The sequence below is a fragment of the Puntigrus tetrazona genome, chromosome 20 (assembly GCF_018831695.1).
Source record: "Puntigrus tetrazona isolate hp1 chromosome 20, ASM1883169v1, whole genome shotgun sequence".
Taxonomy (NCBI): Eukaryota; Metazoa; Chordata; class Actinopteri; order Cypriniformes; family Cyprinidae; genus Puntigrus; species Puntigrus tetrazona.
The window spans coordinates 12,146,967-12,161,636 of record NC_056718.1 but is presented as its reverse complement, the minus strand read 5'-3'; the positions used below and the strand labels follow the sequence as shown (position 1 = coordinate 12,161,636).

General features: G+C 39.2%; 1 protein-coding gene across 1 annotated transcript in view; it reads right to left on the bottom strand.

The window, feature by feature from the left end:
* The window catches only part of LOC122324544 (E3 ubiquitin-protein ligase SH3RF1-like), a 44,149-nt gene that overhangs the window by 14,770 nt on the left and 14,709 nt on the right, over positions 1–14,670 (bottom strand). Inside the window, 3 exon segments of the mRNA XM_043219069.1 lie at positions 1,782–1,877; positions 2,403–2,544; positions 2,546–2,676. Of these exon segments, the coding sequence (XP_043075004.1) occupies positions 1,782–1,877; positions 2,403–2,544; positions 2,546–2,676 (369 nt within the window).

Here is a 14,670-nt window from a genome sequence, read left to right as displayed (position 1 = left end):
TTCTAATTTTAGACTTTTGGAAGTGTTGCGAGCCAGATTTAAACCCACAATGCCCATTTGAGCACCCGGTATGCACTTAACTACTAGGCCACATTTTCATTAATTGTAATCTAACAAGGCGTGATGTACTTGTAGAGAATGAAAGAAGCAGGAGTATACAAAGAAAGAAATGACTCTTTAAATCAACAAACAGAAAAAGATTTACATAACCATTTTGTTGACTTAATCGGCGAGTCTTGGATCTGCATAATCTAAATGTGGCTACATGCACTGTCTACAACATCAACAAAAAAAGTTTCAGGCGAGAAGAGCGGAGTAAAAAGTGACGGAAGAGTTCAAAGACTCGGCGTACAGTATGTGGGGCGGTGGGTGTGATGGGACTGCAGGCCATGTCTGATTTCATGTGAAACTGAAATCAAAGGCAAGCGAGCTGTGAGTCTCCAGCTAATGACAGAGCAACACCCATCACCCCGAGCAACCGCCTCACTTTCTACACAAATGAGAGCAGCCGATCAAATGAGAAACCCTAAACACGCACTGATCTAGGTCACGATGATGATTCATTAAATTCTGCAATAGATACTGAATACAGGTGTAGAGTGCTTAGATGTAGTCTTACAATGGATTAATTTATTCATGTTATATGATTTGCGAAAGTATTAAACAATATAAGATACATTGGCAAGAGCACTGATACGAAATTAGACATTGTGTTTGAAAAAAGCAGATGTTGGATCAGTACCAGTCAAAACCTCAAACTTTGGACTCGTAGAGCAAACAAAACTAGATCTAAAGCAAACCTGGGATTAAAACGAGCTGTAACTTCTTACGATCCACCCAAGATGAGTTGTAATAAAATGTAATATAACTTCAAGATCAGCTCATCCTAATGTTGCCCTTGTGAACTCAGACAGACAGTAAATAGTGCATAGGTGACAGCGACGAAGAAAAACATGTGCCTGTTTCCATTTCCAAGTCACTATAAAAACATAAATTTATGGTGGCAGAAGGTGACATGGGAACAGAACCCCCCATCCCCCGATACTCTCTTTCAAGTACCTGAGTGAATGTCACTTTTGATGTCACCGGTATCAGAGATTACTTTCTCAAAAGCATTCACTTGGAAAAAGTCTGGTTTAGTGAAAATTGCCAGGGCTTTTGTGCAAGCTCAAAGCCTCCGCCCCTCTCCTTCTTCATTCTCTCACTCTGCGTGAGAGAGATGCAATTCAAGCAGCACCATTCTGACAGAAGCTATTTTTGAATGTCTTTTGATGGTTATTTTTTCCACAGGTTAGACACGTGGCTGGTGGAGAGCTCACGCTGGCTCTGCCAGGGTTCATAAAGGTTTTTGCCTATGTTTATGGGAGTAGGGACATGAGGTGTTGTGAGACGTGAGCTGCTGCAACACGTGAAGCTGGCTATGATAATTGTACCTTGCATGAGGTTGAGTGATTCAAGAGAGCAGTGTTTAAACACAAGGCTGTTCATGTTTTGAGATTTGAGTTAAAAAAAAAAAAAAAAAAACGAAAAAAACGAAACATCTGGAATAATTAGCAACAATTTGACAGATCTCTGAGATAGTAAAGAGGTGTGTGTTTCAACAAGAACAGAAACAAAGACACGTGGGGGGTGATAGACAGGCCAAATGAACAGGATGTGACAACAACAAAAATGATAGCAAATGATAGTAAAAGGCTGGAGAATATGTAAAAGCTTTCCACAAAAAAAATGTAAAGGTTGAAAATATCCGGGCACAATCACTAAAAAATTTTATGACTCACCTCCACATACGATATAGGGAAGATGCCAATCTTATCTCCCAGCATGCCTTCTGCCCAGTTCTCATCCACACGACGAATCACAGTAAGAATATCATCCTGAGGGCAGACAGAAAAAAAAAACAGGCACCATGTTATTTAGCCAAAAGCCCTCACAGCAAGTTGTTAAAAAGTTTATAAAAATCGTGCAACTCGAAGGCATCAATGAAAGCCAGGCATTTGTTTTTTTTTTTTTATAAAAATCTATCCAAAACACAAATGGCTCGAGGGGGATCAACACTTAAGTTGCAAGCAGCAGACAATGTTTTTTCCATTTTCCAAAATCTCCAACATTAAAGCAGTGCTGTGAGCTCACCCCAAAAGTATTCAACCCCACGTCTTTCCAAACCTGTATTGTTTTCATTTTAAGTAAAACAATGATGAGAATGATATAGAAATGATGCCTCTTTTTCCATGCAAATTAGGTGATCATGGGGTGGATCTAAAAAGGCTGCAAAAATGTTCTTTGTATTTTGTGAGACCCATTAAGTGTTACCATTTGTTTTTTAAACTTGTAAATGGAAGAAGGTGTGTGACTAAGTAAAGATGGAGACTGAGGTCTGTATCGTGAGTAGATTTCAGCACCTTTGAAAATGGCAAGCAGTCCTTGTCAGCCTCCTTGTCTTTCAGCTCAAAGTCATACAGGGCCTTGCATTGAGGGGGTGGCTGTGGTAGAGGTTTGATGACCTGGACAAAGTTAGTGGGGAAGAATCCATGGATTCCTCCCATCTCCATGGTACCAGTTTTCATCCACCTGCCGGCGCAAGATGATGATGTCACCCTTGCTGAACTTAAGATCTCCGGGTTCTTTGCCATCATAGTTGTATAAAGCCTTGGCACAAGGCAGCTGAGGGACTCCCTGCAGGAAAGAGAAAGAGAAAGAGAAATGGAGGATTACTAAAAATGGGAGCCCAGGGTTTCCAAAGCAACTTTGATTCATGGATAATGCAACATCAGCACTCAAAAGCACATTCATTTTTCAAACCTATATGACAGGCGAAGGGTGACCGTGATAACCACAGCCAGCTTTCATAGAGCGTGACCATGTGTGGAGTGGAGGAGGGAGTTAAGTGTAAAGTGAAGGCAGAAATTCTATAATAAACTTTATGCTACAAGGTTTTTTAAAACCTATACACTGCTATCTTTGGAGCCTATCACATACTATCCATAACATGGACATCTGCAGAATGAAAAGAAACAAACAACCTCATATATACAGTCTTCGTATAGCTATACAGTACTGAACACTATCACATAAAGCTCACTGCTAGCTTTTGTGCTGCATATGAGCAATCAGTCTGTCTGGCTTGTCTTTCAGCCTGACCTTGTTGGCTTGTTCCTCTGTTTGACTTCGCCGAGCTGCTTTTTCTGTCTGTTCTGCACCGTCTGTGTTGCTTAACTTACTGACTGCCTCCTTGTCTGACAAACCCAAAATGCTCTGGGATATGCCAATAGATTCACAATGTTGTGGGGCAAGCCTATTTATCAATGTGCGTGGAGTTTTATGGTGCAGAACCAGTCGTCTGGAACTGGTCAAAGCTCCTTTCAGGCCTGACAATGATCCACAGCTAGAGAGAGGGAGGAGGCAGTAGATGCAGTTCTGCTGAACTGAATGAGCCCTTTTCAAGCAAACTGTTCAAGAGAGGGGGCCCTCTGTCCAAGGGAACCCCCCCCCCCAACGCCACCACCACCCATAATGCCCCATGGGCTTCCTCCACTGTAGCATGCATCTCCTGCACATTGTGAGGAGAATGATAATCACAACAACTGACAAAGATAATCAGAATATCATTATAAAAGACAAGAAGGTATTGAAAAGGAAGAAGCTACATGGGCTGTGGTGTGGATAGATAGGCAGGTAGGTAGGAATAAATTAAGGTAGGAAGAAAAGAAAGGTAGTTAGGAAGCAAGGAAGGTGGCTAGGCAGGCAGACAGAAAGGAAGCAAAGAAGGATAGTAGGCAAACAGGTAGAGCAGAGAAATAAGTAGGTAGGTAAGAATGGAGTAAAGGAGAAGGAGGAAGGTGGAAAGGAAAGAATATGGTTAGGTAGGTTAGAAAGAAAGTAAAAAAAGAGAAAGAAGGAAGGTGGTTTGGTACTGTAGGAACATAGATAGGAAGGAAGTGGGCCAGGTAGGTAGACAGAAAGAAAGGTAAGTAGGCAGTTACGTATATAGGCAGGTAGGAAGGAGGGAAGGAAGCAAGGAAGGAAGAAAGGAAGGAAAGAAAAGAAAACTGAGTAGAATGTAGGTGGGCAGGAATGAGGGATCAGAGGCAAAAATGTTATTGGGTAGGTAAAAAAGGTAGTCAAGAAGGAAGTAAAAAGGCAGGAAAGTAGGCAGAAAGAAAGGATGAATGAAAGAAAGAAAACATGGGAAACCGAAGAGAGAGAGTGACTGATGTGGTACCATTCAATCCAGAGGAGGATCAGACAGTGACTAAGCAGCACTCACCGCAGAGAGGACAGACGGCCAGCCAGACACTGAGACAACTAACTAGAGGGCAAACTGACCTTTCAGAAACCACATCCCTTTCTCAAACTTAAAAACAAACCAAACAGGAAATAAAGATGAACTTAAGAAATGTTATTTGCTCACAATTCTATGTAATTTAGGCCGACAGCTTTATTTGATGTAATGCTGTGCTCAAGTCCATGGACTCAAACAACTGAAAAATCAAAGCTCCATTCGTCTGTGCACCTCTGTGCTGTTTTTATCCCCCCTTCTGTGGGCCTCTCTCAAAGGCAGCTGTCAGCAGATCTGCAGATTTACCCACTTTGCTCAGCTTAGAGCATGAAACAGACAGAAAGAGTGAGAGAAGAGGAAATACACGAAAGAACAAGGGAAAAGATGGGAGGATAAGAAACAGAAAAAAAGAATAAGAGGGCAAGAAAGAAAAGTAGAAAGAAAGAGAGAAAGAAAAACAGTTTGCTCAAATGAATTTTCGGACGGCCGGTGTGTGCGTGCGTGTGTTTTGCCGTTCTAAGCCTTGCGTGTGAAAACGAAGGGTGCTAAAGATCGCTTAAACTGGACCGACATGAAAGAACTGCATTCAGGCTTTTATCCAGGCCAAACAGAGCACCAAAGGTGTGCGTGTGTAAGCTTGCCCAATTGTTGAGGTTACACGAACCTCACTGGTTCTATAAAAAAAGTGAGCCCACTCTTTGCTTTTGAGGCTTTCCAATCTCAAGACTCATCGTGCTCCAAGAACTCTTTCTTGGGACAGGAGGGATAAACACCAGTCTTTGTCCCCGAAGATCTGAAGAATAAGACATGGATGAACATGGATCAGAACTACACAATATTAGACCCTAATGCAAGACAGCTCTGAGCGACCAACGGGTCTGAAATTACTCACCGCTGTGCAACTGCTCTAAACTTCTCTTACTGGAGGGAAAACAACACCACCACCTTTATGTAGTTAAAATGCTCCCCAGTGCTGAAGCAAATGAGATTATAATGTAAACAAGATACCTAAAAATACCTAGTAACAAAATAAAAACCTCTGGTGGCTTTCAGAGTGTCTACACTGCAGGCATGCTGATCTATCCCCTCTAATTGCCAATTACAACTAATTTGTCATTTCAGAGACTTTTTCCAGCTCCTTACAGTACAATATAATTATCAACAAGATGGGGAAAAGAAAAGACTCTCTTGAATGCATCGGTTTCTCAAATCAGTGCAAAGACCTGTTCACATTTTGGATAGGTCACCCAAAAAAAAAAAGAATTTACTCGCCCTCATGTTGTTCCAGATCTACGCAAGTGTCTTTCTTCTGTTGAACATATAGATATTTAGAGGAATATTGGAAACAGTTGCTGGTAGCCACTGATTTCCACTGTATGGTGAAAAAAATTACATTATGGAAGTCAATGCCAACCAGCAACCTGTTTGTTACCAACGTTTTTAAAATGTCTTGAAAGAAAGAAAGAAAGTCACATAGGTTTAGAACAACACGAAGGTAAGTAAATTACAGTAGAAAAACAACTATAGGCAAACTATTCCTTAAGTGCTCTTATTGTGGGTTATGAAATGCTCATGTTTCCAAACAACATGCCGACATGCATTAAGGGCAAGCAAAAAAAACCCCACTTAAAATATGCATTTATTTTTACCTTATTTGCTAAACAACTCCCAAACAATCTGCTTAATTCATTTTTCCAATCCCCTCCTTTGCTTGATGCTAATCTGCAGTCACTGGACGATTTCCTTTCCATTTCATCACGCCTGTAATGCCTGATTGTGGGGCAGTGCTAATTTGTGTACATGGTTAGCATGGAAAATAATATTTTTACCGCACCTAATGGTAAAGACTGAATTTACATTTTCATTTAGACCAACAAATTCAAGTTTTTCCAGGTCTGCTCATAAACAGGATATTTTCATTCACTTAGAGCTGTGTTACACACCATAATTCATAAAAGGACGCTAGGTTTTGTGACTGAAATGAATCTTTTACTATAAATCAAAACCAAAACTGACAGTTTTAGCTAATACAATTTAGTAGTTGCATTCACAGGTGATGAAACAGTCGTAGTAAAGTACTTCGGCAATGAGATGCCTTGAACTGGATCTTGAATCAAAACTCCATAAAAATAATTCCCACCTCCTCCTGTCATGGTTAAATGCCTTGCTCAAGGTCACATTGTAAGACTATTTGTGGTGATACATTTAATAAAAGCAGAGAACAAAAAAAAGGGATTGGCTCTTAGATTCCGTCACACTACTCGGCTGGCAGCGATGTTTGTCGATTCTAGCATACTGGAACCTTCCTATAATCTGTCAAAGCGTGACGGCTAGATGTGCCTAATAAAGCACTAATGAGAAATGTGTAATACAATACTAATGAGCTCTCCCAGTCACAAGCCATCAATCACTATTAAGGCTCTAATATCCACAAACATCCCTAACCATCTCTAAATCACTGTTAGAGGCAAACTAATGTCATATCATGCAGTCTTTTAGCTCAAGCAAAGAAGACTCTTTCCAGTCGCCCCCCTCTTTTCTTGTCTTTTCAATTCACACCCATCTCATCTGTGACCCATCACATCATGTGTTGGACAGGTTGACAGAGCTCCAGATTAAAGAAACGACTAGGGAAGCACTAAAAATTAAACAGTCATGAGTCAAAAAAACTTTTTACCTCATAAATATATGAAAATGCCTCATGACAAGGAAGCATTTTAGTATTCTGACAACAATTTAAAGGCATAGTGCACCTTGTTTCCAAGCATGTGTTGTGGAAATTCATGCATTATTACAGAAAAAAAAAGTTATTTTTGATTTCTTTGCACACGAAAACTGTTTTAAAAAAAAAAGAAGATGTCCAATGATGTCACAAACTATTTTAGTCAATGCCCTTACTACCTTTATTGGCCTTGAACATCTATGGAGGGTCAGAAAGCTCTCGAATTTAATCAAAAATAACTTTTTCTTAGAAGATGAACAAAGGTCATGCAGGTTTAAAACCACATGAGAATGAGTAATTAATGACCGAATAGTTTGTGGTTAACTAATCGCTTAAAGCTACATAAATGTTTTGTAAACAAAACCTTTTCATTGCATTTAGTACAAATTGGTGTTGAAATTATCTTGTGATCATGCATTAGATTATATGAGCAAGAAATCAGTAAACAAACCGATTTAAGACTGATGATACACTGGGCAACTTTTTTTGAACAATGTTGCTTGAGCACTTTTCAACTGAAAATGGGTAACAAATTGATCAAATCTGGATAATTTAGATCAGTCTTGGGCCGGTGTCTCACCTGGCTGACAATTTACGGCAACATTCCCTAAAGTTGCTAGGCAACACTTCTCAAAAATTTGCTCAGTGTATCATCAACATAAGTTCTCAACCCAAAAGTAGTGGTTTATTAGTTAATTTTGAATCAGACATAACTGAAAAACTGACTTTCATTTCACAATCAATATGTAACTTAAACACTTTGAACAATTGACTGCTCTGGTCATTAACAAGCGAGTATGATAATCTTGTGAATCATTTTGCCTGACTCATTAACAAGAACAGGTTAATGAGAGTCAGAATCGGACGTCATGGTTCATGCTGTACATTGTAGTTTTTTTTTTATTATTATTATTATATTATTCACAGTCTGCAGCCCTTGATAATTTATTAAAGCAGTGCTAAGAGTCAACGCTAAAGGCAAATTACGATGAGAAAGTCATTAAAAAAAAGGTTACACCAGCTGGGGTGCAATAGGAAACAGACACTCCACACATTAAGTGAATGAATCGGTGCGTGTTTGGAGTACGCAAAGGGTGCATTAAAATGCTCTCAGTGCACAGAAGGGCAGTGAAATGCTTCCCTGATGGTTTTTACAAGAGATGTTAAAGGAGTCGTGGCAGGTGGGTCAGGCAGGAGACGGTCTGACCCCCATCTAGAATAATTTAGCTTAAGAAATCCCCCAACACGGAGAGAGATGACAGGAAAAAAAAAAAAAAACTCCCAGGAGGCCCAAGCAACGAAACCCATCATGAAGTAGTGCTTACTTTGCAACCCTAACGCACTCAAGATTCACCAAATGGAGATGACGTAGGTTTATTGACAGGAGTTTGTGTGTGTGTGGCAGCCATGTTGTTTTCATTACATCCATATTAACTGAAATGGGCTGCTAATGGCTCTGTTTATGACCACTGGGAAATGACCTGACCTGTCCCTCATCTGTGTCCTCTGCTAAAAATGGACTCCCACCTACAGCTGCTGCTGAAGCCTCATACTTCTTACTTCGAGAGTATCGGGCCTCCCTGCTGAAGCTTTAGTGGATAATTACTTTGCAAAGGATGATAGATCAGGTGTGGAGGATGCTGAGTGGGCATTTATGACCAAGGAAAGGAGGGAATTGATGCATAATGAATAACAAAACATCAGGTTTAGCCAAGCAGAGGGAACAGATATTCGTCTACTGCAATCATTTCAACCTTGTAAGAAGCAAAGGATTATCAGTCTGCAGCAAGATCTTGATGAGGAACAGAAAGAGCAGTGTTAGATCAGAGAGAGGGAGGAAGAACAGTTAGACAGCCAATCAGGTTATAGATATGTAAATGCTGTTTTTTTTTGGGTTTTTACATTCAACCCTTGACCTTTATATCCAGCAAATGAGCAGTGTGCTGCCACGGTCAAAAGTGAAACGGGGTAGTTAAGGTTTCCATGGCAACATCTGCAGAAGATCCACGGTTCTTTCTGTCACCCTCACAGCAGAACACTGAAATGAGGGGTGGGGAGGTGGCGAGATGCAGAAGTTTCATGGCAGGATGCTAGAAAACAACATTTGATTCACACACGCTGAGAGGGAGAATGGGAAAACACTTAAATAACGGTATCTAAAAGCTGAATGCCCATTACAAAACAGATAAAACTATATTTTGACCCTCAATGCATCTCAAGTGGTAGAGTAAATGTTGCTTGACCTTTTTTAACCTTTAGGTTAAAGTTAATTTTTAATATACAGGTGCAGAAATTTCAGGTTCCCAACCAGCTAGATACTCAACCCAAAAGTCATGTTATTTTTTAAAAATATATATAGAGAAAAAAAATAAAAGTTAAAAATACACACACATATTCCTTCTTTACTTTATAATAATAATAATAATAATAATAATAATAATAATAATAGTAAATAAATAAATAAATAAAAGGTCATTCTATTGTGCACTATTACTCCTAAACATTTAGGACTGAGACACTAAAAAATTAAACCCAACAAAGGAACAATAATGTGGAAAGTATTTCTATATGGTCAAGTAAATGTGCTCTAGAGATCAGTTTTGTTCCAGAGAGCTCAACCCACCTGGAGTTGGCATATTATGGTGTCAATAAATGTCTGTAAAAAAATAATAATAAATAAATAAATAAATCAAAATTTGTTGTGGGCCATGACACAGAAAAAAAAAAAGTCAACAGGGCAAATTTTAAATTTGTTTTTAATTATTTTGATCTATATGTAATAAACTAACGAAATAGTACATTTTTAACTTACTAATTAAAAATTTAATTGAAGACAACTTACTAAAAAAACAGAGCTTAAATTTTAAATAAATTAATGTCAAAAGGTATAGTTTGATAAAACAGTAAAATACTATTTAATAAATCAGAACTTATTCATCTTTAAATTTACGAAAAGTTCATTGCTTACACAAAAGTGCATTTAATATTATTATATTCTAATTATTTATTTTTATATTTTTATATTTTATATTTAAGTGCTACTCCCAGTCTTCTATATTTTCACTCTGCCTTTGAACCCTTTAGACAGAAACACAAAACACACAAATGCAATCTTGTCAACAACCTTGTTATTTTTATTTTATAGGATGCTGGAAAGAGTTGATTGCTTAAATTTACAGACATCACATTTTATCGTGACAGCATGAATGCCTGTGAGATATTATCCCAACACCAATAAACCACAGAACAGAGGAAGAGAGAATCGCAAAAACAGGAGGCAAAGTAAAACTCAAAAAACACACGGCTAGCTGTCTGGACCCCAGATGTGCATCTGGACCACGATCACAGATGAACCCAAGCAGAATGGTTTTCTCCCGATCCCTCTTTCCCAGCCCTCTCCGTTTACCTTCTACCTTCATCAGGGTCATCCAGTCATACACTTGTGTCTATTTAAGCATGTGACCATCCCACCTCATTACAACCCGCACCTGTTCCACAGCCAGCGACCTCCACAAAACCTCTGCATTTCACCTTGCCACGGGGAACCGAACTACACTTTAGGGGCTCATGGGAACCACTGCCATTACAGCTCGATTGAATCAATCTGCCACAGACCGGCGTGCAGAGTCTCATGGGAGTTGGAGTCCTATCATGAGATCAAAGCTTCTGAGCCTAAATGTGTGGACAAATGAAGCACTGAAGCAGGCATGTGTAAAACTAAATGATGTGAAAAACTAGAAGCAGAGGCCTATTTAAGAGGAGAAGAAAGGTCTTTCATTGAGTAAAACACTAAACATATGGGAGTACAGCAGAGACGTTGCTGAGGCAAGACTTTTCTGTAAGCTACAGATTAGTCATCAAAAAGAAACTGTTTAAACATGGAGGGGGTCTGGGCTTTAAAGTGGAATTATGGGAAAGGAGCATGTGGTTTTCATGAAGGATGTGCGTAACTCTGTGTATGTGTAACTCGCTGGAAAAATAAAGCAAATTTGCGCTGTTATTTTGTATCTGTGTACACTTGCCTGACCTCACTTACTACAGTAAAGACAGGTGGTTTGGGGTGTGCTGAGGATCACAGACTGTATATCTTAACACTGCATGGGTGGAATAACATCTCTCCATCTTCACAACCGGAGAGAGAAAGGCCACACAGAGAGGCAAGAACTTATCTAACGTTCAGTTTTTAACTCTCCACATCTCCTTTTTTTTTATTCATCTACCTGATTACATAAGCAGGTGCTTACGAACGAGAAGGAGCTACGTCAGAGAGCACTCAGAGGAAAAACACAAGGGTTTGCTAAAGTAGGGCTTCATCATGCAGAAAAGTTGAGACAATTTTAACTTTTACTGCAGTGCACTCAAAGGAATACGTTGACCAATGGCAATTTCAGACAGGCAGGTTCAGTGCTTTCAGAAATCTAAATTACCATATTCCCCACTTGATTTCGAACTAACCCAACTCTATTTACAACCTTAAAAGGATCATATGTGTCCCTGTGCATCAAAAGCACCATCAGACCCCTTCTAGTTTGTACTTTTGCTTTTGAATGCATTTAAGAAAAAATTGATCAAAGGTTAAACTAAAAGGCATACTGTTACAAGGTTTTGGTTTCAAATAAATGCTTTTTTAAACATTCTATTCTTCAAAAGTCTTGAAAAACATGCATCATAGTTACCTCAACAAATAACTGTTTTGAACTGAGATGATGATAATGTTTGTGAATACCAAATCAGCTTATTACAATGCTTTCTAAGGGGCCTGTGACACTGAAAGCTGGAGCAATAGCTGAAAAAACAAAACAAAAACAACTTTGCCATCACAGGAACAAATTACATTTAAAATATATTAAAATAAAAAACACAGCTCTTTTAAATTTTTAAATATTATTTCACAATATTGCTTAATATCAAAAACTTTAAAAAATAAAAATAAAATCTTTGAACCACAGCGTCACTAAGATGCATTTTTTGGATAGTATCTAGTATAAAGAGTAGATGCATATTGCTGCATGTTTTGAATCTACAGCCTTTCGCTCATGTGCCCAAACATCAGCCATTAAGCCTCCCCAGCCCAATTCCAGTGCTCACAATCATTGCAGTATTCTCTCAACCACTCTTTCCTATCTCTCTTTTTGTTTCTGTCAATCTCCACATACTCATGTTCTCTCCTTCTTCTGTATCTCTCCTAGCTGACAACACTTCTGGGTCTTTATGCACACACTCCCTCTTCACCGCAGCATGAAGCTGTTACGAATACAGAAATAATGACGGAGGAAGCAGAATGCTTGAAATCTGTGAAAGACATAATGCAAGGATGCGTCTGTGTATGTGTTTGTGTGTGTGTGTGTGTGTGTGTGCGCGAGCATTTGTGTCAAGACAGACTGAGTGAAAAGAAGGAAAGAGATAGAGAAGTGATTAGCATTGGAGAGTGCACTCTTTTCTCTCTTTTTTCCCTCTCACCAAAACCAAAGCTTTTGGTGCAGACCAGAGTTTCTTTGAGTTGGTGTGAAAATAGCCTGAAAAGATGTCTAGGGTTCATGTCTCTGGTACGTTTTACAGTTGAAATGAATGCAGTCGGTTGTAAAAAGCTACTGATGACATATAATTTGCATCTTTCATGCTCCTGGTCACACTCACACCATAAACACATTTATCTCAGAATAAATTGTCTTCCGAGAGCAGCTCTCATTTTTCGCATTTCTTGCATTGGCGGCAGACAAATGAAGTTTTGCTGGAAAATCCAATGTGACAAAAACATAAATAAAACAGCTTCTCGGTTCTTAGCCGTTTGGACGAAGCGACTAAACGAAATGTGAAAAAAAGCCTCACTCTGGGATGTTTTTCTCCCTGTGCCTCCTTTTTCCATCTATTCCTGCCAGTTCTTCCAATCCATGCAATTCATCTCTTCTTTTCATACAGCTTTCCCTCAGAGACACAAACCCCCCCCCTCTCTCTAACATGTCAAATCTCTCACCTAACTGTCAAAGCTTCGTTTCAATGGTCGGTATACGGAAGCACATTGGACCCAGAATGCAAAGCTCTTCGAGCTAGGTGACGATACAGCTAGAGCTGGGCTCAGTGTTAACACTAACAAGCCGACCACCTGCTCTCCTCTCTTCAAACAAACCCGAATAAGTCTGGATAGCAGAAAATCACGTTAAAAGTGTGCAACAGAGATTAGCAACTTGGCCTGCAATATCTCCTAAATCTCTTTCATAACCAGGTATAAAGTTTAAGTAGAGCAGAGTTACTTGGTTACAAGTCGCATATCATATCACACTTTTCACCTCAAACGTTCAGCCATCAGAGGAAGAAAAATACTCAAGAACAACAAGGAAAAACAGTGGGCTGGCTGCCATGGTGACAGGAAAAGGTCTAATGTAATTTGGCGTAGTTAGAGGAGGAGGAGCCTGATAGAATGAGACTAATGAGGTTAGCGTAGCAAGCTTTATTAAAGTGCTAAACACACGCTTACACTTTAGTGCCAACAGCCAATGCTGAAGCTGTTCCAGGCCGAGTTCCACGGGCCTGATTAGCACGACATTCAGAAACGATTCCTGCAGCTTCACGCCCACCCACGGAGCTGCCTCTCTAATCCACTTCAGTCTTACAGTCACACAACCACCACTTAATCACACCACGTCAGCTGAAAGAGAGATAGATGAAGAAAGAAGAGCAAGGACAGAAGCAAATAAGAGTCAGACAAAGAGCGAGAGTACAAGAAAGAGTCAAAGACTGAAAACCCCTAAAATGAAGTGAAAAAAATCTAAAAAGCTCAAAAACAAAGAAATAAGAAGCGCAAGAAAAAGATAGTGAAAGAAAAAGCAAGAGTAAAGAATGAAAAAGTAAGCCACAAATAAATAAAGCAAAAGGACAGGGTGAAAAGGGAAAGACACTAAGAGCAAAGAAAAAAAAAAAGACCACGAAAACAAACAAAAATAGAACAAAAGGGCAAAGCAAAAGTGAGTAAGAATAAAACAGTACAATTAGGGAGAAATCACAAAATTAAATAATCAATAGGGAGATAAAAAAAGAAAAGAAAAGGAAAGAGCAAAGGAAAGGCAGGAACACAAGAAAGAACAAAAGAGAGTACGAACATGAAAACAAAATGGAAAGTAAAGAAAAGAGGAAAACGAGAAGGAAAGGAAATGAAAAAGAAGAAAAACTCAAGGACAGAAAAAAAACCCCAAAAACAAGTGAAGCACGAAACAGCAAAAGAGCGCTGAAAAGGGTAAAGCGGGACATGAGTGAAGGAAGGAAGAAAACCAAGCAGGACAAATGAAGCAGAAGGGAGGTTAAAGAAACGTCACTCAAGGGAGAAATGCAGATGAACTGAGATGTAGAGCCCTTGAGGACCCCAACAAAACTTTCACAGCCTGTGACAAGCACGTGACAAAACAGGGACAGGGAAAAATCCATAGGACACAACATATGACGTCACAGGAGCTGCCTCAGTTTGACCCGAGAACCGCAGCACATCACAACCACTGCTGTATATATGAATGTATAATGTATAGTTCATAGGTCACTTTGGTTCAGCAGGGATTCCCAAATTTTTTTCTTTGTCACATGAACCCCTAAAATATTTATTTTGAAGTAACCCTTGAGATTTTAAGACTTTCATAAACACATTTGCAGCTTCAATTTATTATTGGTCAATTTATTATTT